This window comes from Pseudophryne corroboree, chromosome 11 (assembly GCF_028390025.1).
Source record: "Pseudophryne corroboree isolate aPseCor3 chromosome 11, aPseCor3.hap2, whole genome shotgun sequence".
Taxonomy (NCBI): Eukaryota; Metazoa; Chordata; class Amphibia; order Anura; family Myobatrachidae; genus Pseudophryne; species Pseudophryne corroboree.
This window is the reverse complement of record NC_086454.1, coordinates 49,766,611-49,789,281: the sequence shown is the minus strand read 5'-3', so window position 1 is coordinate 49,789,281 and position 22,671 is coordinate 49,766,611. Positions and strand designations below refer to the sequence as shown.

General features: G+C 44.7%; 1 protein-coding gene across 1 annotated transcript; it reads left to right on the top strand.

The window, feature by feature from the left end:
* Positions 1-4,027: 4,027 nt before the first annotated feature.
* Positions 4,028-21,575, top strand: CCND1 (cyclin D1). The gene is made up of 5 exons (XM_063944151.1): positions 4,028-4,381; positions 5,576-5,791; positions 7,007-7,166; positions 14,845-14,993; positions 17,402-21,575. The coding sequence occupies exons 1-5, from the start codon at positions 4,190-4,192 to the stop codon at positions 17,555-17,557; spliced, it is 873 nt and encodes a 290-aa protein (XP_063800221.1). The 5' UTR covers positions 4,028-4,189; the 3' UTR covers positions 17,558-21,575.
* The last annotated feature ends 1,096 nt before the right edge of the window (positions 21,576-22,671 follow it).

Here is a 22,671-nt window from a genome sequence, read left to right as displayed (position 1 = left end):
CACACTGTACAGCGCTATAGCCAGTATATGTCAGGCACCCCACACTGTACAGCGCTATATCCAGTATATGTCAGGCACCCCACACTGTACAGCGCTATAGCCAGTATATGTCAGGCATCCCACACTGTACAGCGCTATAGCCAGTATATGTCAGGCATCCCACACTGTACAGCGCTATAGCCAGTATATGTCAGGCATCCCACACTGTACAGCGCTATAGCCAGTATATGTCAGGCATCCCACACTGTACAGCGCTATAGCCAGTATATGTCAGGCACCCCACACTGTACAGCGCTATATCCAGTATATGTCAGGCACCCCACACTGTACAGCGCTATAGCCAGTATATGTCAGGCATCCCACACTGTACAGCGCTATAGCCAGTATATGTCAGGCATCCCACACTGTACAGCGCTATAGCCAGTATATGTCAGGCATTCCACACTGTACAGCGCTATAGCCAGTATATGTCAGGCACCCCACACTGTACAGCGCTATAGCCAGTATATGTCAGGCATCCCACACTGTACAGCGCTATATCCAGTATATGTCAGGCATCCCACACTGTACAGCGCTATAGCCAGTATATGTCAGGCATCCCACACTGTACAGCGCTATATCCAGTATATGTCAGGCATCCCACACTGTACAGCGCTATAGCCAGTATATGTCAGGCACCCCACACTGTACAGCGCTATAGCCAGTATATGTCAGGCATCCCACACTGTACAGCGCTATAGCCAGTATATGTCAGGTACCCCACACTGTACAGCGCTATAGCCAGTATATGTCAGGCATCCCACACTGTACAGCGCTATATCCAGTATATGTCAGGCATCCCACACTGTACAGCGCTATAGCCAGTAAATGTCAGGCATCCCACACTGTACAGCGCTATAGCCAGTATATGTCAGGCATCCCACACTGTACAGCGCTATAGCCAGTATATGTCAGGCACCCCACACTGTACAGCGCTATAGCCAGTATATGTCAGGCATCCCACACTGTACAGCGCTATATCCAGTATATGTCAGGCATCCCACACTGTACAGCGCTATAGCCAGTATATGTCAGGCATCCCACACTGTACAGCGCTATAGCCAGTATATGTCAGGCATCCCACACTGTACAGCGCTATAGCCAGTATATGTCAGGCACCCCACACTGTACAGCGCTATAGCCAGTATATGTCAGGCATCCCACACTGTACAGCGCTATATCCAGTATATGTCAGGCATCCCACACTGTACAGCGCTATAGCCAGTACACGTCAGGCACCCCCACTGCACTGCGCCATAGCCCAAGCACCCCACACTGTACTGCACCGTAGCCAGTATATGTCAGGCACCCCACACTGTACAGCACTATAACCAGTATATGTCAGGTACTGTATCTCACACTGTAGAGCACTATATGTATGTATGTATGTATGTAGTGTTTTCAATTACGCAGCAGCACTGTGCATATTATAGTGTGTGCAGCACATTATACAGCAGCACTATGTATGTATGTTGTAAAGTGTGCAGCACATTATACAGCAGCACTATGTATGTATGTTATAGTGTGTGCAGCACATTATACACCAGCACTATGTATGTATGTATGTATGTATGTATGTATGTATGTATGTTATAGTGTGTACAGCACATTATACAGCAGCACTATATATATATATATATATATATATATATATATATATATATAATACAGCAGCACTATATATATATATATGTGTGTGTATGTTATAGTGTTTACAGCACATTATACAGCAGCACTATGCATGTGTGTGTGTGTGTGTGTGTGTGTGTGTGTGTGTGTGTGTGTGTTATAGTGTTTACAGCAAATTATACAGCAGCACTGTGCATTTTATAGTGTGTGCAGCACATTACACAGCAGCACTATGTATGTATGTATGTATGTATGTATGTTATAGTGTGTACAGCACATTATACAGCAGCACTATGTGTGTGTGTGTGTGTGTGTGTGTGTGTGTGTGTGTGTGTGTGTGTGTGCGTATATGTGCTAGTGTGTACAGAACAATATACAGCAGCACTATATATATATATATATATATATATATAAAATATGTGTGTGTGTGTGTGTGTGTGTGTGTGTGTGTGTGTGTGTGTGTGTGTGTGTGTGTGTTGTAGTGTTTACAGCACATTATACAGCAGCACTATGCATGCATGTTATAGTGTGTGCAGCACATTATATAGCAGCACTATGTATGCGTGTATGTACGTACGTACGTACATGCAGCACTATGTATGTATGTATACGCAGCACTATGTATGTATGTATGTGATAGTGTGTGCAGCACATTATACAGCAACACTATGTATATGTTATAGTGTGTGCAGCACATTATATAGCAGCACTATGTATGTATGTATGTATGTATGTATGTTATAGTGTGTGCAGCACATTTTATAGCAGCACTATGTATGTATGTATGTATGTACAGTAGCGGATCTTGCCACGGGCAAGCAGGACTTTTGCCGGGGCGCCGCCTTCCGGAGGGCGCTGGTGCCATCCGGAGGGCGCCGCACCATGGCAAGATCCGCTGTTGCTGTGCCCCCCGCTGCCCGCTCTGTCCCGCTGCCGCTGCCCCCCGCTGTGAAGGGAACTAGACGCGTAGCGTCTAGTTTCCTTTCGTGGAGAGTACCTTTACTGTGCGGTGCGTGATGACGTCATCGCGCACCGCACAGCAAAGGTCCTCTCCACGAAGGGAACTAGACGTGTAGCACCGCACATCATTTCAGCAGCTCTACTACTCTACAGGGGGCGTAACTGACCACGCCCCCTGTATGAAGCCACGCCCCCATTGCCTGCCCGGGGCGCTAGAAGCCCTAGAACCGGCCCTGTGTATGTATGTATGTATGTTATAGTGTGTGCAGCACATTATATAGCAGCACTATGTATGTACAGTATGTATGTATGTATGTATGTATACTCTAGTGTGTGCAGCACATTATATAGCAGCACTATGTATGTATGTATGTATGTATGTATGTATGCGCAGTATTATGTATGTATGTATGTATGTATGTATGATGTATGTGGAGTACTATGGATGTATGTATGATGTATGTGCAGTACTATGTATGTATGTATGTATGTATGTATGTATGTATGTGCAGTACTATGTATGTATGTATGTGCAGTATTATGTATGTATATGCAGTACTATGTATGTATGTATGTATGTATGTATGTGCAGTATTATGTATGTATGTATGATGTATGTGCAGTACTATGGATGTATGTATGATGTATGTGCAGTACTATGTATGTATGTGCAGTATTATGTATGTATGTATGATGTATGTGCAGTACTATGTATGTATGTGCAGTATTATGTATGTATATGCAGTACTATGTATGTATGTATGTATGTATGTATGTGCAGTATTATGTATGTATATGCAGTACTATGTATGGGTTCACTAAGATCTGCCGGCGGCCGGCCTCCCGGCGACCAGCATACCGGCGCCGGGAGGCCGGCCGCTGGCTTACCGACAGTGTGGCGAGCGCAAATGAGCCCCTTGCGGGCTCGCTGCGCTCGCCACGGTACAGGCACGGTGGCGCGCTACGCACTACACACTATTTTATTCTCCCTCCAGGGGGGTCGTGGACCCTCACGAGGGAGAATAAGTGTCGGTATGCCGGCGGTCGGTATGCCGGCGGTCGGTATGCCGGCGGTCGGGCTCCCGGCGCCGGTATGCTGGTCGCCGGGAGGCCGACCGCCGGCATACTGAAGACCACCCCTATGTATGTATGTATGTATGTGCAATACTATGTATGTATGTATGTATGTATGTATGTATGTATGTATGTATGTATGTATGTATGTGCAGCACTATGTATATATGTACAGTATGTATACAGCACATGTTTTGTCACACACACCAGCAGTTACTGGTTTATTCTGGTGGCTGAGGATCCCTATGAGAGAGAGAGAGAGAGAGAGAGAGAGAGAGAGAGAGAGAGAGAGAGTGCCGCTGTCCCCTCCCCCAGGCCGGGACCATAGCTGTGACTGAGGAGGAGGAGGAGGACGGGCTATGGGCCATGTTTAAGCTGCGCCCGACCCCGGCTCCTCTGTCTCCCTCATTCCCTCTCCTCTCCTCACACAGCAGCACCTCAGTCACCAGTCCGTGCGCTCCGGGGAGACGGGGAGCCGGCCGCAGACATGAACCTGATGTGCTGCGAGGTGGACGCCATCCGGAGAGCGCACCTGGACCGCAACCTGCTCACCGAGCGGGTGCTGCAGACCATGCTCAAGGCGGAGGAGAACTGCTGCCCGGCCGCCAACTACTTCAAGTGCGTCCAGCGGGAGATCCTGCCCCACATGCGGAAGATCGTGGCCACATGGATGCTGGAGGTGCGTCACCCGACGAGCTGACCATCCATTGCACCCCCATCTGCCTCACCCGCAGAGCTGACCCTCCATTGCACCCCCATCTGCCTCACCCGCAGAGCTGACCCTGCATTGCACCCCCATCTGTCTCACCCGCAGAGCTGACCCTCCATTGCACCCCCATCTGCCTCACCCGCAGAGCTGACCCTCCATTGCACCCCATCTGTCTCACCCTCAGAGCTGACCCTCCATTGCACCCCATCTCTCACCCTCAGAGCTAAACCTCCATTGCACCCCCATCTGTCTCATCCGCAAAACAAACCCTCCATTGCACCCCCATTTGTCTCGCCTGCAAAACTGACCCTCCATTGCACCCCATCTGTCTCACCCGCAGAGCTGACCATCTATGCATGTAGTGCACCCCCATCTGCCTCGCCCACAGAGCTGACCATCCATGCACCCCATGTGTCTCCTGCAGTCACTGCATCTTCAGCCTAATACATTCTCCTGTTCCTTTACAGTGCCCAGATCTCTTCCTTCTCTCAGTCCTCATGAGAGGGGCAGAAGTCTCCTTGTGTGGGCTCTCCATGTGACCCCACTCCCCGGGGTCACCTCTCTGCCCTTCCCCAGCAGATGGCCTGTACACGTATACAGGACCTATCCCCCATGGCACTAATCAGGCCGGGGAGAGGATTCATTTACCCCCACCCCCCTGGCCTCCTAACACCCCAGAGACTGTACCCCAAATGCTTGGCCACCTTCCTGCCCTGTGTGGAGGGTGCAGTGCCCCTGAGCACCCATAGTGTTACACATAGTGCATTTGGTAGATGTGACCCTACAATAATACATTGCACCTCCTTCCATTTCCCCTGCCTAGTGTCTGCAGGGTGCACTGACTGTTCTATTATCATGGAATCTGTAGAATAAAGCTTTTGCACCCTGCAGTGCAGGCTGGAACTAGAAGTCTCAGAATGCCTGCCGTAGATAAAAGGGACACAACAGCTGGGGAACTACAGCGCGTGTGTGTGTGTGTATGTATGTGTGTGTATATATGTGTGTGTGTGTGTGTATATATATATATATATATATATATATATATATATATATATATATATATATATATATATATAATCATTGCTCCTCTTGTGTCTGCTGTTACTGCCATTCTCCCTTTCTGTACCTAGAGCCCAGGCTAATACTTGTTGCTTCTCTCCCAAGGTGTGTGAGGAGCAGAAGTGTGAAGAGGAAGTTTTCCCACTTGCAATGAACTATCTGGATAGATTTCTGTCCGTGGAGCCTCTCAAGAAAAACAGATTGCAACTTCTGGGCGCAACGTGCATGTTCCTAGCATCCAAAATGAAGGAGACCATCCCACTGACTGCAGAAAAACTTTGTATTTACACCGATAATTCCATCAAACCAGAGGAGTTACTGGTAATTTCCTGTCTTATGTACATAGGGGAGCCCCCCCCCCCGCAGGCTGCACATCTGCTTTAGTAGCCCTTTGTGCCAGTGGGGACATTGGTGTCTATACTTTATTTGTCTCCTGATTTGGAGTTAAACCTGCGCGGTACCAGCTTTGTGTCTGCCCGGCCACCATGCTTTATGCAACCTGAGAATGTTTGACAATAAAACACGTCTGTATAATGTAGTTTCCTATGGAATCATGAACAATGTGAGGGGGATACACCATGCTTCTGCCACATGCAGCTATATTTTCTTAGTCTGTGGCGCCCCCTAGTGGAGTAAATGTGAATCTGAGTTTGCTGTAACCCATTGTAAGGCAAGGAACCCTTTGGCTTTAACTTGTGGTCCTACAAGTGTTAGCATGCTGGTACTTGTAGTTCCACAACTGATGGAGGTTATTTAGATATGATTTATAATCTGATATCGTATTCATTACAGATTTTGGTGAATGAGAAAACTGCGTATTCATTTAAGTCATGCGGGATATTTATCAAAGCTCGGAGAGAGGTACAATTGTGAAAGATAAATTACTAGCCAATCGGTTTCTACCTTTCATTTTACAGACTGTGTTTTAGGAGCTGATTGGTTGGTACTTTATCTCTCGCAATTTTATCGTTCAAGTATTGATAAATACCACCAATAAACATTCTAATAATTGACACTGTGCCGGACTGTAATTGCACAGGCTGTATACAATTATAACGCAAAATAAAGACACAAGAGTCTAAATCATGGGTATTCAACATGTGGCCCTCCAGCTGCTGTAGAACTACACATCCCAGCATGCCCTGCCTCAGTTTTAGCATACCTTAATAGCATAACTGTGGCAGGGCATGCTGGGATGTGTAGTTTCACAGCAGCTGCAGGTCCACAAGTACAAAACCCATTGTCTAAATCAGGCATGTCCAAACTGCGGCCCTCCAGCTGTTGTGAAACGACATATCCCAGCATGCCCTGACACAGTTTTGCTGTCAGGGCATGCTGGGATGTGTAGTTTCTCAACAGCTGGAGGGCCGCAGTTTGGACATGCCTGGTCTAAATTATGCATTAGAGCACATTTAATTTCCTGTTTCTTGCAAAGTGTAATTGCTGTAAACTTTGTCATTGTTACACTAATTTAATGACCGGTCTAATGCAGAAGATTCTTATCAGTGTGTCTGTCGCCCCCTTCTGTCCCAACAGTTTATGGAGCTGGTGATCCTAAACAAGCTGAAGTGGGATTTGGCTTCTGTGACGCCTCACGACTTTATTGAACATTTTCTTAACAAAATAGAACTGACCGAGGACACCAAGCAGATCATCCGCAAACACGCCCAGACTTTTGTGGCTCTCTGCGCTACAGGTATGGGTGTTAGAAGGCATTTTCTGGAAATGCACATGTCTTTGATGCCCACCCTACTATAGCCACTCCATAACTGTAAATGCAGAGCGCTTAGTTGCACCCTTACCCCCTCATGTTACAATGTGGATTACTGGCTTGGGGTATTTAGAAAAAAAAAAAAAATGTGTTGAAAAAGGTAAGTTCAATCGCCAATGTAAAGCAAATGCCTTAAATGTGAATCGTGAGTTCTGTTCGATCATAAGTGTGCTTAGGTGTTTTGGTGTACCCCCCTCGACCTTCCCCGAGTTTGGTGGACTTGAGGTCATGCATGTGTTTAGTGTTGGCATGCTCTGTGAGTGCAGACTGGACAGTGCTGGTTTACTTCTGCCTCGATAATTGTGTGTGTATGTACTTGGCGTATTTGGGAACCCCACATTGGATTGGATAAAACAATTAGTGTTTGCAACACTCAAGTCAAATCAAGCTGTTGTCAGTTCATCCAAGCGTTGCATGCTCATGTTCAAGCCCCTGCGTAGTCACACGCTTCTGGCCGTGTAATTGACACCCACTGCTGACGTCTGCCACTTGGATTCCTGCTAGATGCACGGCTCATGCTTTGTGCGGTGTGTTAGAGGCACGTTGGTTGGGAAGGGGGGGGGGGCGCAACAAATTCTGGTTGTATAGATTGCACACGGAGCAATGTTTTTTGACTGTTCGCTTATTGAGGTAAGGATAGAAGGCAGCTTTACCTAGAAGGTGTCAATCATTGTGTTATTGATAATTGCTTTTTGATTATTGCATAATATTGCGGAGACCTGAAAATGGGGTTGTCCTTCCCTTTCTTGTTGTGCGATGCAGGATTTCATGAATGGTTGACTGCAGCCGTGGCTGCTTCTCCAATGGAAAAGTAATTGTCAGCACGGCAGCCAAGTCTTATATTCTGTAACCGGTTCCTTTGTTGTAATAAGCGACAGGATGAACTGCAGCTTTCATTTACAGTCTGTTCATAGCACGTGACTCCTGTGTCGTACACACTGTGCCTCTAGCGGACAGAATCAGCTGTGGTCACCTCAGCCTGGAGCTTCTCTCCCCATGTTGCGGGCTCAGTAAATGATTTATGTGTAGCGTATTGTGGGGGGAGGACTGGGGGGTCATTTCCGACCTGATCGCACACTGCCGTTTTTCGCAGCGATCAGGTCACTACTGCGCAGGCGCGGCGTACGGGTACAAAGAGGATCGGTGCTGGACGATGGATTTAACGAAGAATCCATTGGCACAGCCGATCGCAAAGAGATTGACAGGAAGAGGGCGTTTATGGGTGTCAACTGACCGTTTTCTGAGAGTGTTTGGAAAAACGCAGGCGTGTCCAAGCGTTTGCAGGGCGGGTGTCTGACGTCAGTTCCGGGACCAGACAGGCTGAAGTGATCGCAGCGGCTGAGTAAGTTCAGAGCTACTCAAACTGCACAAAATGTTGTTTTTGCACAGCTCGGCTGCACAGGCGTTTGCACATTTGCAAAGCGAAAATACACTCCCCTGTGGGCGGAGACTATGCGTTTGCACGACTGCTAAAAACAGCTAGCGAGCGATCAACTCGGAATGACCCCCCCACTGTTCTGTCAGCCTCTTGCAGCTGCAGACCATTCACAAAGATCCCCTTGGAATGTCGCAGAACGTGTTTCTTATTCTTAAGTCTGACTGTAGGAGCCATGGTGTCAGATACATATGGTCTGATGAGGAGTGAGGCAGCTTAGGATCTGCTCCTATGCTTCTGTTTAACCCCCTCAGAGCTGCGTGACGGGCACGCTCCTATCCTGCCTTACCCAGACTCTGTGACCTGTTTTGTGTTGCGCTGACCAGTGAACCTGCTGAATGCAGAGGTAGTTCAAAGGTTGCCAGCTTGTTAAGATTCCGGCACTTTGATCCGTAGCTCTGTTGTTTAAGGCTAAGGTGCATGTGTTACTATTTTTCCCGTTCCACCCTCAGACCACGGAAACCTGTTAAAACAGTAATCTGATTTCTGCAGGAGATAAATGCAGTATGTTTGTTTTTTATATTGCGGAATGAGATTTTTGTATGGGTTATTATCAGACAACTTGGACATCTAAAGGCAGGGGATTGTGAAAATAGTTTTTAGCACCCTGTTTTATTAGCATATGCCCAAATTAAGGGTATGAGTAGTGTTTTAATGTCGTAGAGACCTGATCTAGCCACGAACTTTGTATCATACAGAGTCTTGAACCTTGTTTTTTTTTTTTTTTTTTTTTTACCTTTGCAGTACTACAAGTCCCAGCTTTCCACTGGCATGTCTGACTCCTGCCCAGACTGTTCCAGACAATAATTCCTTACTGAAACTAAGATTTTATTAAAGAGATATAAAAAAAAAAATAGTATCTTTGCTTTTGGTGGCCTTTGAAATCCAATTCCCTAGAGACAAAAAAGGTGTTTGTGACAGTGTGAGGCTTGAGTTAAGATAGACTGACCTTGAAGAATGATGTATCCTCACAACTGTGTGCAGCCATTCCTTTAAGGGGAGTCAAATTCTAGCTCTTATCTTCTAGAACAGGCCTGGCCAACATGTGGCTTTCCAGCTGTTATGAAACTACACATCCCAGCATGCCCTGCCACACTTTGAGCATGCCCTTATAGCAGAATTGTTACGTGGCGCGCTGGGATGTGTAGTTCGACAGCGTACAGCTTTCCGCAGTAAATAGTGGTGGTATGGCTAATAGTGTTGGCTGTAGTCTAGGTCGGTCAGTTGAGAAATATCAAATGAGACTATGTTGCTGTGCTAGGCTCTTGTAGATACCCCTTGGACCTGCCCGTTTCGGTTATAATTATACGTTTATTTTTAAATGTTAAAGAACAGCTTGTTATACTTGCACTATAGCTGTAATCAAAAGTTCAGAACTTTTTTTTTTTTTTTTTAAACTCCATTGGTATAACTGGAGGCGTGTAGCAAAACGTTCTAATTGCTAAGACCCCCTCCACTCCTTCCCCGTCACTTACATCGCTGGGTGCACTCAACACTTGCTTCTGTTCCCCTCTGAACAGAATTTAAATTTGGAGCCTCAGATTGGCAGCACGGCATTCTGGGGCCTCTAAATCCTTTTGTGGCGATGGCAGTCACACTGCGGGGGGGCTCATTTAGCTCTAATGATGGTGCACAAAGCACAGGGGAGCAGGGCCCCCAAGCAGTACAGCTGGCAGCTACACAAGCTCCAACAGCTAAGGGGGCCCTGATGGGACCCCCTCAGTTGCTGGGGCCTGCAGCAGCTGCCTGCCCCCGTAGTTACACCCTTGCTTTAATATAGCTGTGCTGCAGTCTCCACAGTAAGATCACTGCAGCCATATTTGTTCTGCAGAAGTGGCCAAGTTGTTCTTGTGTCATGGTGGACCAGCGAGGTAGTCTTGTTATCTGCACACAGATGAGAACGGGAAACAGGCGGGTGTTATAGAAAAAGGAATTATTATTTTATTTCTCAGCGTGTGGCACCAAATGCGGACTCTCTGGCCTTTCAATGAAGGCGGCACTGGAATAATAATGAAGAATCGGCGATTGTGCCCTGTTCGCTCTCTAAACAAACCCAGGGAACGGTGTGGCGCACGCACGCACGGTCCCAGTGAGTTATAGCCAGTCACTGCCCGGTCTGCAGTGATTGATATCCTGAAGTTTGATTTGGCTGCTTGAAAAGATTTTCATTCATAGCCCTCCGAACTCAGACAGACGGGGCGGCTCCCTTTACAGGAGAAGGGGGTCCGGCTCCTTAGAATGGGGGGGATTCTGCCCTCCTCCTCCTCCTCCTCCCTTTCTCAGCGTGGCACAGCCAGGGTGCTGCTTTGTGTGTCTTCATGGTGGCTTTCAGTCCATTCTTCATCAACGCTGAACGTGTTTATTCTTTTTGGATGAAGTCTCAGATAGGCTGCCTAGGATGTGTGCTGGCCTCTTCTCCTTTTGTGTCCGTGTCAGGTTCAATTCATCTAAGCGCTTCTCTTGTTCCCGGGCGTTCAATAGCGCAAGATGAAGCAATGGAGTCTGACAATACTGACACACTCCAAACGCAGCGCTGAGGCCCCTTGAGTAATATGCTGAAATTAGTGGCCTCTGCCACAGATTATTCTGTGTTGAATGTAACAAAAAAAAAAGTGTACGTGCTGATCGTCTGGGGCCGTTATGGGCTGCGGCCGGTGTTGTAGTAACATCTGTATTCTAAATAGTGTGGCAGGGCTTCCAAGCCCCCCCTTAGTTGTGCATTCCCTGTCCTGGCACAGTCGCCCTCAACAGACTCTTATTCGGAAATGTTACTCACAAACGCCCCTTTATTTTTTGTCGTTATTTTAATCTCTCAAGATTTTTATTTTATTTTTTTGGGGCGTTAGGCTGCAATGTTTTTGTTAACCTCAAAAACAGCACATGAACCCTTATTTAATACTTAAACGTGCTGTTAATTGGAGGCAGCCGTATATACAAAATTAGAAGCCAATTTAGGGGCGATTCAATTGTTTGTTTGTTTTGAGAGGGGGGGACACAATTGAATGGATTCCTGTCGGAGCAATTCAGTTGTTGGTCCAATCGTGCACCCATTACTTCTGGCACGCCCAAAGGCACAGGATTTTGCCGTGCAAAGTGGCTAGACCCGGCTAAAGTACCGCCCACAATTCCGTTGGGCTCCATCTAGTGGCAGCCGTGAGGTAAAACAATTGCATCGCCCTCATAGAATGGTCTTTGCATTGTGAATGTTTTAGTTTGGTTTTTATACTTTTAGTTGCCTACAATCCCACATCAGGCGGGAGATGACGCAGTGTGTTTTCCCACCGGCTTGGTAGTGCAGTTCTAAGCTGCTCGCTGTCCCTCATTCCTGAAGGAAGATATTAATGATGTGAAGTATGGTTTTGAGGCTCCTGCATTCGTTGTCAGTGGGCTTGGCACCTGCGCACTGTAGACTGAACCAGTCTTCTTGAGAATGCAGCTTATCAATTCACATGGGAGGAACAAGCGAATGAACGGACGGAAGCTTCCTCCTATGTTTGACGTTTGCATTTAATAGCACCAGTGACTCATGGAGGCAGCGAAGCTGTGGCAGGATCAGCAAATGGCGTATATAACATAGAGCTGGTCTCTCAGTGTATTCTGTCATCCGCTGGTCTCTCGGAGAGAGCTCCGAAAACCGAAGAAATTACTTTGCAAATAATTCTGCATAGGATGTATGTCTGTGGCATCCTCTCCCGTCACTGTGGGTGCGATCTGGGTGTCCTAGCGGTATGTGATTGGCACACTATATAACAACATATGTATACATAGGATTACACACAGCTGCTATAGAGTATAGCACAGTGGTTGGCATTGCTACTAGTAAGCATCGGTGGTATAACCTGACCAATGTACTTTTATGGTTGTAGTTTTCCTTGTATGGGTTTCCTCTACTTAACAAAAACCTGCTGGTATGCTAATTGGTCCATGCTTGCTTGAGCTAGGAATAAGTGGAATGAAAATAGTGTTTTTATATAAGGAACATAGACGATGACCGCCAGATGCAACTTTCATTGCTGCAATGTTACGATGTTACTACCCTATCCTCATACAGTGCGCTATGAAGAAAATAAAATAAAAAATAAATATATATATATATCTGCACTTGCCCCTGCTTTGCACAGCTAAGGAGATTAAAGCACAAAGTATGCGTTCCCTTTACACCACTAGTAGATTTGCGTGTTATAGCGGTATGGTGAGGCATGCTACCGGGGGGCCATGCACCCTGCATCATTGTGCAAATATACACTGCCACGATTGTGAGGAAAGTGCAAAGTCGAAGCATTCCGGACACTACAGTCCTGTCTGTGGGGCTGATTCAGAAGTGGACGCAAATGCCGCAGCGGCTGCGCAAAAATCTCACTGGTTTCGCCTGAAGGCTGATCATAGCATATACATTGCCTGCCACTGGCTTCAGCACAAAGTGTTAAATGCAAGCTGAAGGGCTCTTTCCTCTGCTCACTAGCTGCTGTCCCTGAACTGAAGGGAAAAGCGTTCTCGTGCGGCAGAAGTTAGAGAATAGCTTTAAAAAAAAAAAAATGTGGATTATTCCTGAGAGAGTGAAAAGCCCGGCCGCTGAATCGGGGAGCCCGGCCCCTACAGGAAAAACGCGAGACTGGCTTTGTGTAGACCTACAGCAATGCAACTTGGATGGGGTCCTGGCACTATTGTGTCCCTACAGAATGCAGCCCAGAGCCGCTTGTGTTAGGAAACCCGGGCACTAAGCTCTGGTACATTTTCACCGATCCTTTCCTCTTTGCTGTGGCTGGCAGCCAATGACTGGCAGCTAGATGGTTACAAAGGATTTTGGAGGTGTGATCCTGGTTGGAATAGGCAACTTGCCGATTGTCGAGGGCTTCCAGATATTTATTGCCAACTGCTTGTTGTCACTTTGGGAACCCCCAGGGACCATTCAGCCCCTTAATCCTGGAAGCCTGGACTGTAGTGTGCCCGGGAGCGGAGAGGGAGCATTACCAGGTCACTTTGAAAAGCCGCACAGAGTGAATTCTTTTGTGTAAAGAAACGAAAGTGTCTTGATTGTGTTACAGGAAAGTGCACTGACTGGCTGCACCCAGTGCAGGGGGGGGGGGATGGTGGGGGCGAGCGTTTGATGTGCTGAGGCACTTTGCTACATTTAAATATAGTCACACAATGGCACATCTGCCTTCCTTATGCTAATGTTTGGCCAGACAGATTCACAATACTTCCAGAAATCATGTTACTAGTTACACAGTTAATAATGATGGCAGGTGTAGGGTCTTCTGCAATCGGACTACCTCGCACTAGGCTTATGGGGCCTAATTCAGAGTTGATCGCAGCAGCAAATTTGTTAGCAGTTGGGCAAAACCATGTGCAATGCAGGTGGGGCAGATGTAACATGTGCAGAGAGAAGTTAGATTTGGGTGGGGTGTGTTCAAACTGAGATCTAAATTGCAGTGTAAAAATAAAGCAGCCAGTATTTACCCTGCACAGAAACAAAATAACCCATCCAAATCTAACTCTCTGCACGAGTTATATCTGCCCCACCTGCAGTGCACATGGTTTTTCCCAACTGCTAACAAATTCTGACGTGTTTAAGATTGCAGGCTGCACTGTCCAGGAATTGCACAATGGTTTGGAGTGGGGTGTGGTTCGTTTTATCGACAGTATCTAGGTCGACAATGTTTAGGTCGACCACTATAGGTCGACAGTCACAAGGTCGACATGTGCTAGGTCGACAGGTCTAAAGGTCGACATGAGGATTTTTTTTTTTTGGTGTCGTTTTCTTCGTAAAGTGACCGGGATCCCAAATTAGTGCACCGCGTCCCCTCGCATGGCTCGCTTCGCTCGCCATGCTTCGGGCATGGTGCCTTCGCTTCGCTCGGCACACTTTACCGTTCCAATCGTAGTCCCACGTGGATCGTTAAGTATGAAAAAATAAATAAAAAATTGTGAAAAACTCATATCGACCTTTAGACCTGTCGACCTAGCACATGTCGACCTAGAAACCCTGTCGACCTTCCATCCATGTCGACCTAGTGACTGTCGACCTATAGTGGTCGACCTAAACATTGTCGAACTAGACACTGTCGATCTTCAGACCGGATCCCTTTGGAGTGTATAGTGGTTGTTTCCTAGCCTTGATCAGCAGCCTGTATTATCTTAACCTTTCTAATTTCTTCTCGATTGCAGATGTAAACTTTATATCTAATCCACCTTCCATGGTCGCCGCTGGGAGTGTAGCAGCCGCAATACAGGGTCTACATTTGGTCAATAAGGACAGCATCTCTTCCTCCCAGAACCTCACTAAATTCTTATCGCAGGTCATCAAATGTGACTCGGTAAGTAACTTCTACGTCCACTTATTTCACTGCTCTGCTGCAAAGGTTGTCCTCATTTAAAACATCCACATGGCTTATTTCTATACCCAATAGACCACAGGTTCTCAAACTAAGTCCTCAGAACCCCGCACAGTGCATGTTTTCCAGGTCTCCTCACGGAATGGCTAATGAAATAATTATCTCCACCTGTGGATCTTTTAAAATGTGTTTGAGTAAAGACTACACCCGTGCACCTGCTGGGTGACCTGCAAAAGGTGAGCTCTGTTTGGGGTACTGAGGACCGAGTTTGAGAACCACTGGAATAGATTAACCGTTCACATTTTGTGGACTGTTGTTGAGAATAGGGTAGATGGCAACATGCCATCTTGTGTTTTCTGTTGGTGTTTCTTAGATCTTTCCTTTATTTCTAATTTAAAACCTGAAGAAGATAGCTATTTTGTATTTTTCCATCTGACCTCTATCTAGTCAATTTACTGGTATATCCATGTGTTGGCCCAATGCCGTATGTAAGAGGTATTTCACCCCAAGATTACACTTCATCTGCTCTGCACACTGTGACAGCCACCCCCACCTATCTCCCCTCCTGCCATCACATGACCCACTGCAAGGCTGTGGGTTGGGCAGACTCTCAGGCAGCCATATGATTTTTCCAGAGAGATTTTGAAAAGCACATGGTCATTTTAGTTATCCTCCTAAAACGCATTATCTGATGCATGGTTTAAAGGTACTTGTTTTAAAGGGGGTAGAAGCCCACATGGGATTGCTGCTATAAGGCACAAATGGACATTGTTCTAGTAAAACAAATTATGTAATCTACAATAACACCCCATATGCCGATAGCTCTGACCGATTGCAAAGTAGCCGAAAAGTATCTGGCTGGGTAAACCTTGCTAGAGCTGAGCGGCGTACAGCCAGCCCCCCATACCTCCATTATTACTCTGTAGTAGCTGCAGCCTCAGGCAGAACGCAGGACTTTCAGCATAGCACAAAGGAACACACAGCTCGGCAGATGTCCAGTGTCCCTCTCCAACACAAACAAGTTAATCAACAACACAAGCCGACACATCGCTGAATGCTGATCAATAAGCTTTCCAGATGAAAAACAACCGAATCTGCTTTTCTTACTTTCTGAGAAATTAGGTGGTTTTTCCACATTAACGGAGTGGCTGTCCGGTCCCTGCTATCTTTCTTTTTCCTCTGTAAATATAATTTAGGCTCATTTGTGGCCTTACTTACACATTGGCTAAAAATAACCAACTACCCCCCTCCTCTTCCTCCTTCTTTTTCATTTTTCTTTTTTTCTTTTTCGGTCACTGAACCAGCCTCTAGTGTGTGACCGTTCGTTCACTAGGAAGTCTAAGCCTCCGAGGCACGAGCCACTGCACTTTAGTGTGGCTCGAGGTTACTTTGCGGCAGTGGGGTTACGAGATATTTAAAAGTCAAGTTGAGCATAGCTAATAACTTCTCCACTTTATCTCAAAGATTTTGTACATTTCCACCTAGTTCTGTTACAAGGAAAAGGAACGGGGGGGGAGGGGGTGACGTTTAATAGTGCAGTGGCGCAGGGGAACCAGATGCTGGCCACGGCAGGAAGTAGAAACTGGAGGATAAGTTATGTGAATGACCATTGTTGTCCAGACTGGCCAACCCAGAGTAATTTTACATATTCAGAGACAGACTTGTAATTCCAAATGAAGTGTTTAGCGCTGAATATTCCCCTGCTTTACTATAAAAGGTAAGGGGTCCTACTATATAAAGGATTTTGAAAAGTTTGCGCTGGTAGAGGGACATTTTCTTTCCTTCTGTGTTCCCCCAGGCCACTAGGGGCAGTGTTCTGTATCTGGAAATGTGGACAGTTCGAGTGGTTTCTCCGTGGTGGCTGATTCTTATGTGCTAAGCATTCTAGTAACGTAAAGCGGACTCTTCCCCCTACTTTTAAACAGGAGTCGTTTCTTGGTAACAAATGTGCATGAGAGGTCCATAGTTAATTCAGTCAAGCGCCATACTTTATTTGGTGAACAACACAGATACCTGGGAAGTCCATCAGATAGAGGTGGAGTGGGAGGGTTCATAGTCCGCTCAGTCTTATCGGAGGTGGTGCTAGCCACAGTCTAATGGAAAGTTACAAGTGTGTTTTTATGGGACACTTTGAAAGATTAGTTGGGGGGTGTGTGGTTTTGTCTATGTATTCTTTTTCTTCAACTTAATTTTTATTGTGTGGCTCTTGCAACGTTTTTCCCATAAATGTCAGCGAGCCTTATTTTTGATGTGTCATCCCTTTGGTTGTAATATTGCTGGGTGTCCCTATGATGCTCCTCTGTTCGTCTTCTCTGCAGTGTGCCATTGGGTATCGTGAAATGTGATGCATCAAAGGCTTGTCCATTGACTCTGAATCCTTTTCCCTTTAGGACTGTTTACGGGCCTGCCAAGAACAGATCGAACTGCTGCTGGAATTCAGTTTGCGCCATTCATCCCAACCGCACAAAGGCTCCGACGCAAAGTCCACCGCCGATGACTCAGACCTTTCGAGCACCCCCACCGACGTCAGGGATGTGAACATCTGATTGCGGATTGCATTGGTCAAGTCGTGACATTTTATTTGGCAACTTTTTTTTTTTTTTTTTCCATGCTATGGAACGTGAGGTGTGGACAAAAGTCTAACGGGAATGAACTTGCTCCCGCACAGAAGCCAAACTTATGGATGATTACAAGTGGGAGGAACTCGCGCCTTTTCTCCTCTATACCTGTGATCTAAAATAACAGGCCAAAAAAAAAAAAAAAAAACTGCTACAAAAAAACAAAAAACGAAAGGAAAATAGTATTTGTATAAGCCTCTGAGAGTTTTTGCTAGAAAAAAAAAAGGATTTTTATAAGACAATAATCAGCTAGTTTTATATTAAAGTGTTTTATGTCTGTATGTTGTAAAAATAGACATTAACACAAGATGGATGTCTCCAGGGGAGGTACTAAATTTTGGTTCATTATGTGTAAACAGCCATTTGTAATGTAGAAGAGGCTTTTAGTTAGGTTTAAAAAATAATAATTTCTATTTTCTTCCAACACCTATTGCTTTTGCCGTCTAAGCGTCTCTATAATCTGCTTGCTGTCGCATATAGTCACTTTATATTCTCCTTACGTGTAACTTTACCTCTTAGTTTTTATAATCCTCTTCACTTTATCAATGGTTAATGAAACTCATAAAATAGTATATCTTAGTATAGTGCATTACTATATGTTAATCATTATATATGGCTGTGGATTGTCTGTGATAGGGCTTAAAGGGTGCCAGTTTTTGCAGCTTCTCCAGGCTTAAGTTAATGCCCTTATCTTACTCTATTATAAAGAGATAAGGACATAGTGAACGTAATATATTATATTTTTATAATCTTTTTGGATTTTTTTTTTTTTTTTTTTTGCTGCCTCTATGTAAAATAAAAACTGGTGTCACCCTGTAGGTCCTAAGTCGCAAAAATTTACATGATCAATCCACAGACCTAGTTATGTGTTATGTTCTAAAACCATTCCATTTCAAAGCACTTTGGGTCCTTTTTAAGTTTGTTTTTTGTTTAAACAAATGTTCTACGTGGGAATCGACAAAAAAAAAAATGGAATGGTTTGGAATTATGTTGATGTTGGCATTTGCAACCTGAACGGCAAGGCAAGTGATTACTACTATTAAGCTGAACTGGGCATAGGCTGCCTGTGGCTCCGAGCATTCTGGGAGTTGTAGTTTTAATGTGCATCTGTTGCCTACACGCGGTGGGTGGAGCAATTTGTGGGCTGATCCGATAATCGTGAGGGGGCGGGCTATCTGCTTGGTGGGAAGTGATGACCTCTATGAGGCATCACCACTGTTGAGGAGAGTGCGGCCTCCACATCACTAGACCGTAGTGACCTCGCTATAATCTTCCGTGAAGTGGTAGGTGGAATGGTCAGTCCACAAAACACCTCCGTTGTGTGTAGATAAGTGCTCTCTATTACTAGTTAGGGAGGCCGAGGTTACCTGCCCAAGTAAAAGTTAACTTGTTTAGAAATATTTACATTGACGCAGCACACGGATCCACTTATTGCCTTACCTTAGTTATGGTGAAGTGCGCCGTGTCTGCTGTTTAACTTTAAGGGGGGGCATTCAGTCGGTGGTCATGGCGCATGTCACAGGCTCTTTAGTTGTTTCTCTGGCATCTCTTGACCATTAACGCCCCGTGGAGGTGCACTGAAACTGCGATGTTGCTGTATCGTAGTTACCATCGATGTGCACAGCCGCACATCGCTGATAATCGAATGCCCCCTTATTTGTTCTCGCATAAGGGCAAGTTAAACTTAACGTTTTCTCACGTTAATATTAAAATGGAAGTTTTTTTGTTTTTATTTCCTTTTCTCAACACTAAACTATGTAATTTATCGCTAAGGCTACATAAATATTTATTGCAAGAGATCCTCACAAGGCCAGTATCACCTTTAAAAAAAAATAATGCAATTACCCCCTTATAGAAATTCTTATGGGTCCCCAACCCGTGATGCATTTTGCCATGATAAGAAATAAAATAAAAAATGGATTCTGTGACGCTCGCCATTCATGGTCACTGTTCAAAGCACTGTAAATTAATTTGTGGAGGTTGTGTACTTGAAATTTTTGTTTTAGACTTTTGTTTTTCCTATCCCCCTCCCACCAACCTCCCACTTTATTTCATTCTTGGCTAAAACACAGACACACGTGCGCCAAAAGAAAAATCTAAAATGTGCACATTGAACCTCCTGAATTTTTTTATTTAATTTTTTTGTAATAAAAAAAACAAAGAATAGTTTTGAAGGGAAGCGGTTGACTTTACGGACGAGAATGTATCCATGATATGCGTATGTGAGAAAAATGCCCTCATGGTGTTGATTGTAAAAAAATTAAATAAAATAAAAAAACACAAAAAAAGCTAAGAAAAAGGAAAAATGTGTAAAGAAAGAAAAAAACGGAGGATAATCTCCAGTTTTCTTAAAGCTGCTATGGATTTATGTTCCCAGCATGGTTTGAAAAACTAGAAACATAACAGTGCTTTTCTGTATCTATGTCATTGTTTTATTTTGCTGCTATTATGTTGTAGTCCTTTTTTTTGTTATGTAATGTCACACATATTTACGGCCATTTTCTAGAATTCAATTTTCTCATAGAAAATTATATTGTTGACTTCCGTGTGTTGTTGGTTTTTTTTTTTTTTTTTTTTAGATTCTTGTATGTGGTCCATTTTTACTTCTGAATGTGATTTTACCGCTCTATTCCAAAAAGTAAAAAGAAAAAAAAAAAAGTTTCTAGTTTCACATTACCTCACGTCTCATCGTCACATTCAAACCAGGTTTAATGGTGTCCAGTGTCTCTTTGGCCTGTAGCCTTAAGATGTTGGAAGCCTGTTCCGATATGGGCTCCAGACTTACAATATTGGTCTTTGGTTAGATGTTTTTACACGAAAAGTTGCAGACGTTTCAGATGATCAAATCTTATTTGCATTGGAATGTGTATGCAGCGTTGGCTTTATGGCCTTGACTTTGGTTAGGCCGTTAATCATTTGTTGGTTGAGGTGCAACACGTTGATGAAAGCTTATGTTTTAACTCTACTTGTTTTTGTAAGTCGTTGATCGCTTTTGAATGAGAAGTGCCAAGAGAGCCTATGGCTATGCGTGTAGTTCTCATCACAATGATATTTAGCTTTTTCATCGACTAGATTATTTTAGGCTAGGGGCTTGTAGTTTCACACCAGCCACAGAGGAACTGTTGGGCCTACCTCTAGCCCAAGCCAACACGTACGTGATGATCTAGCCGTGGTTGTATTACACCTCCACTTTGGGGGGGGGGGAATCAAAGAGGGTTGTTCATAGAATGTTATTTTAGAAGTTGCAATGTATATACCACTTAAATATAGCCTTATTCTCTATATGAGGTTTGGTGTTTGGAAATCAGTATGTCGCACGCTCAGTTTGTATCCCTGTTCGTTACTGGATTGACCACAGAGAGGTGTGAGGTGCTTGGTGCCTAGAAGGCCATAGATATCACGCAAGCTGGCTAATGCTCTTATCCAGAAGGACAAATTAGCTGGATTCTGCATGCTGCTAAACCAAATCCATGTTTGTGGGAGATTTACAGAGATTATATGAATCCATTTCCCATTTTTACTGCCGAGAACCGTAGAGTACGTGGCACATCCTATCCAAATTCCAGGAATTTATTTTTTCAACTTACCGTTTACCTCAAACTCGTTGTTTCCGCATGACTTTAAAACTTTTTCCTTTTTTACTGGACCAAATGTGATAACGTTGGTGGCTCCCAGTTTTCTTGTCTTGTTTTGTTAATCGTTGGGACAGCATGTGAACAACATGGTTCTCAAATATTGTAACTCCTGCAAGGCCAAAGCCTATTGGTTCATGTTATGAGAGATGAGTCTTTCTATTTACAGTACTTTCATTGTCCTTTTTATCTTTCATCTTTTGTGCATCTTGTTATCTGTTCATGAGTGGTCTGAAACGCACATTGTCACCAACAGACCTGTATGTAACACAATACTTGTATGAGACCAGAAATAAATGCGTTTTAAAAAGCCATTTTTATTGTGATTTGTGGATTTTATTATTTTCTCTTCATAACTGCCTGTACATTCTGTAAACATGTGTAGGACCAAGTGTAATTAGTAGCATGTGGTTTTTTGTTTTCTCTATCCTATCTATCTATCTCTGTATATAAAATGTGTGTATATTTTTAAATTAAAGCGCCAAAACTTTGGTGAGTTGGTTGTCAGATTTAAAGGGGCAATTATTAATAAGCAATGCCACTTTAAATGTGACTTCTAACTTTACGAAATCTTGGCACGCTCAGAAATTCACTACCTATAATCTACTTATCAGTTCATTGAGATTGATTGATGGGACAGGTTCTTGAGTGCTACGTAATGAATGTAAATGCTGCTTTTCCCCCGTAGGTGTTGGACTCCTAGATGTTCTCAATAAAACTCCATTTATTTTATACTGATAAGTGATGGCTCTTGTAAAGGGAACATAGGTGTCCTCTCAAAATGACAGAAGATATCTGCGTGCACAAATAGTTGTCCTATTCAGGGTGTGGTCGCGTTTCGCGCCCCATTGCTCATCGCGCTGGGAGCGTGCTCTGCACTTTCTGAGCTGCTAAGCTACAACCTACTGCTCTGCCGTCCAAAGCAAGGGTGAGAGTGACCTCCCACCCTACCCTGCGGGACTATGACCAAAACGTGGTACTGTCCCACCAAAATTGGGGCGGATAGGAGCATTTCAGTTATTGATGGCATTTGCCAGATACTAAATGCCGCTGTATAGGGTTCTGTTGGCAGATGGTCATTCAGCGTTTTCCTCCTAGCGATCAATAGAAAACTGTTTTGAGATTGGATTAAGTGGGTCCCACTGTCCGGTGGGTGCAGCGCTGGTCCGTTTACTCTAGGACCATGTACACTACATTTAACACCCAGATTCCAAGTACTTTAATCATGCATTCATCTACAATTCTTGTATCAAATGATCTAGGTGTTTTAGGATAGTTGCTATGGGGGCCACCCAGTATGGAGCTCATTTCTGGGACATCAGGCAAAGTTCAGAAATGGCTGCAAAAAATAGATCAGTGTTTATGTATAAAATATGACTTATCAATAACCTCCGTTATTCCGATGATACC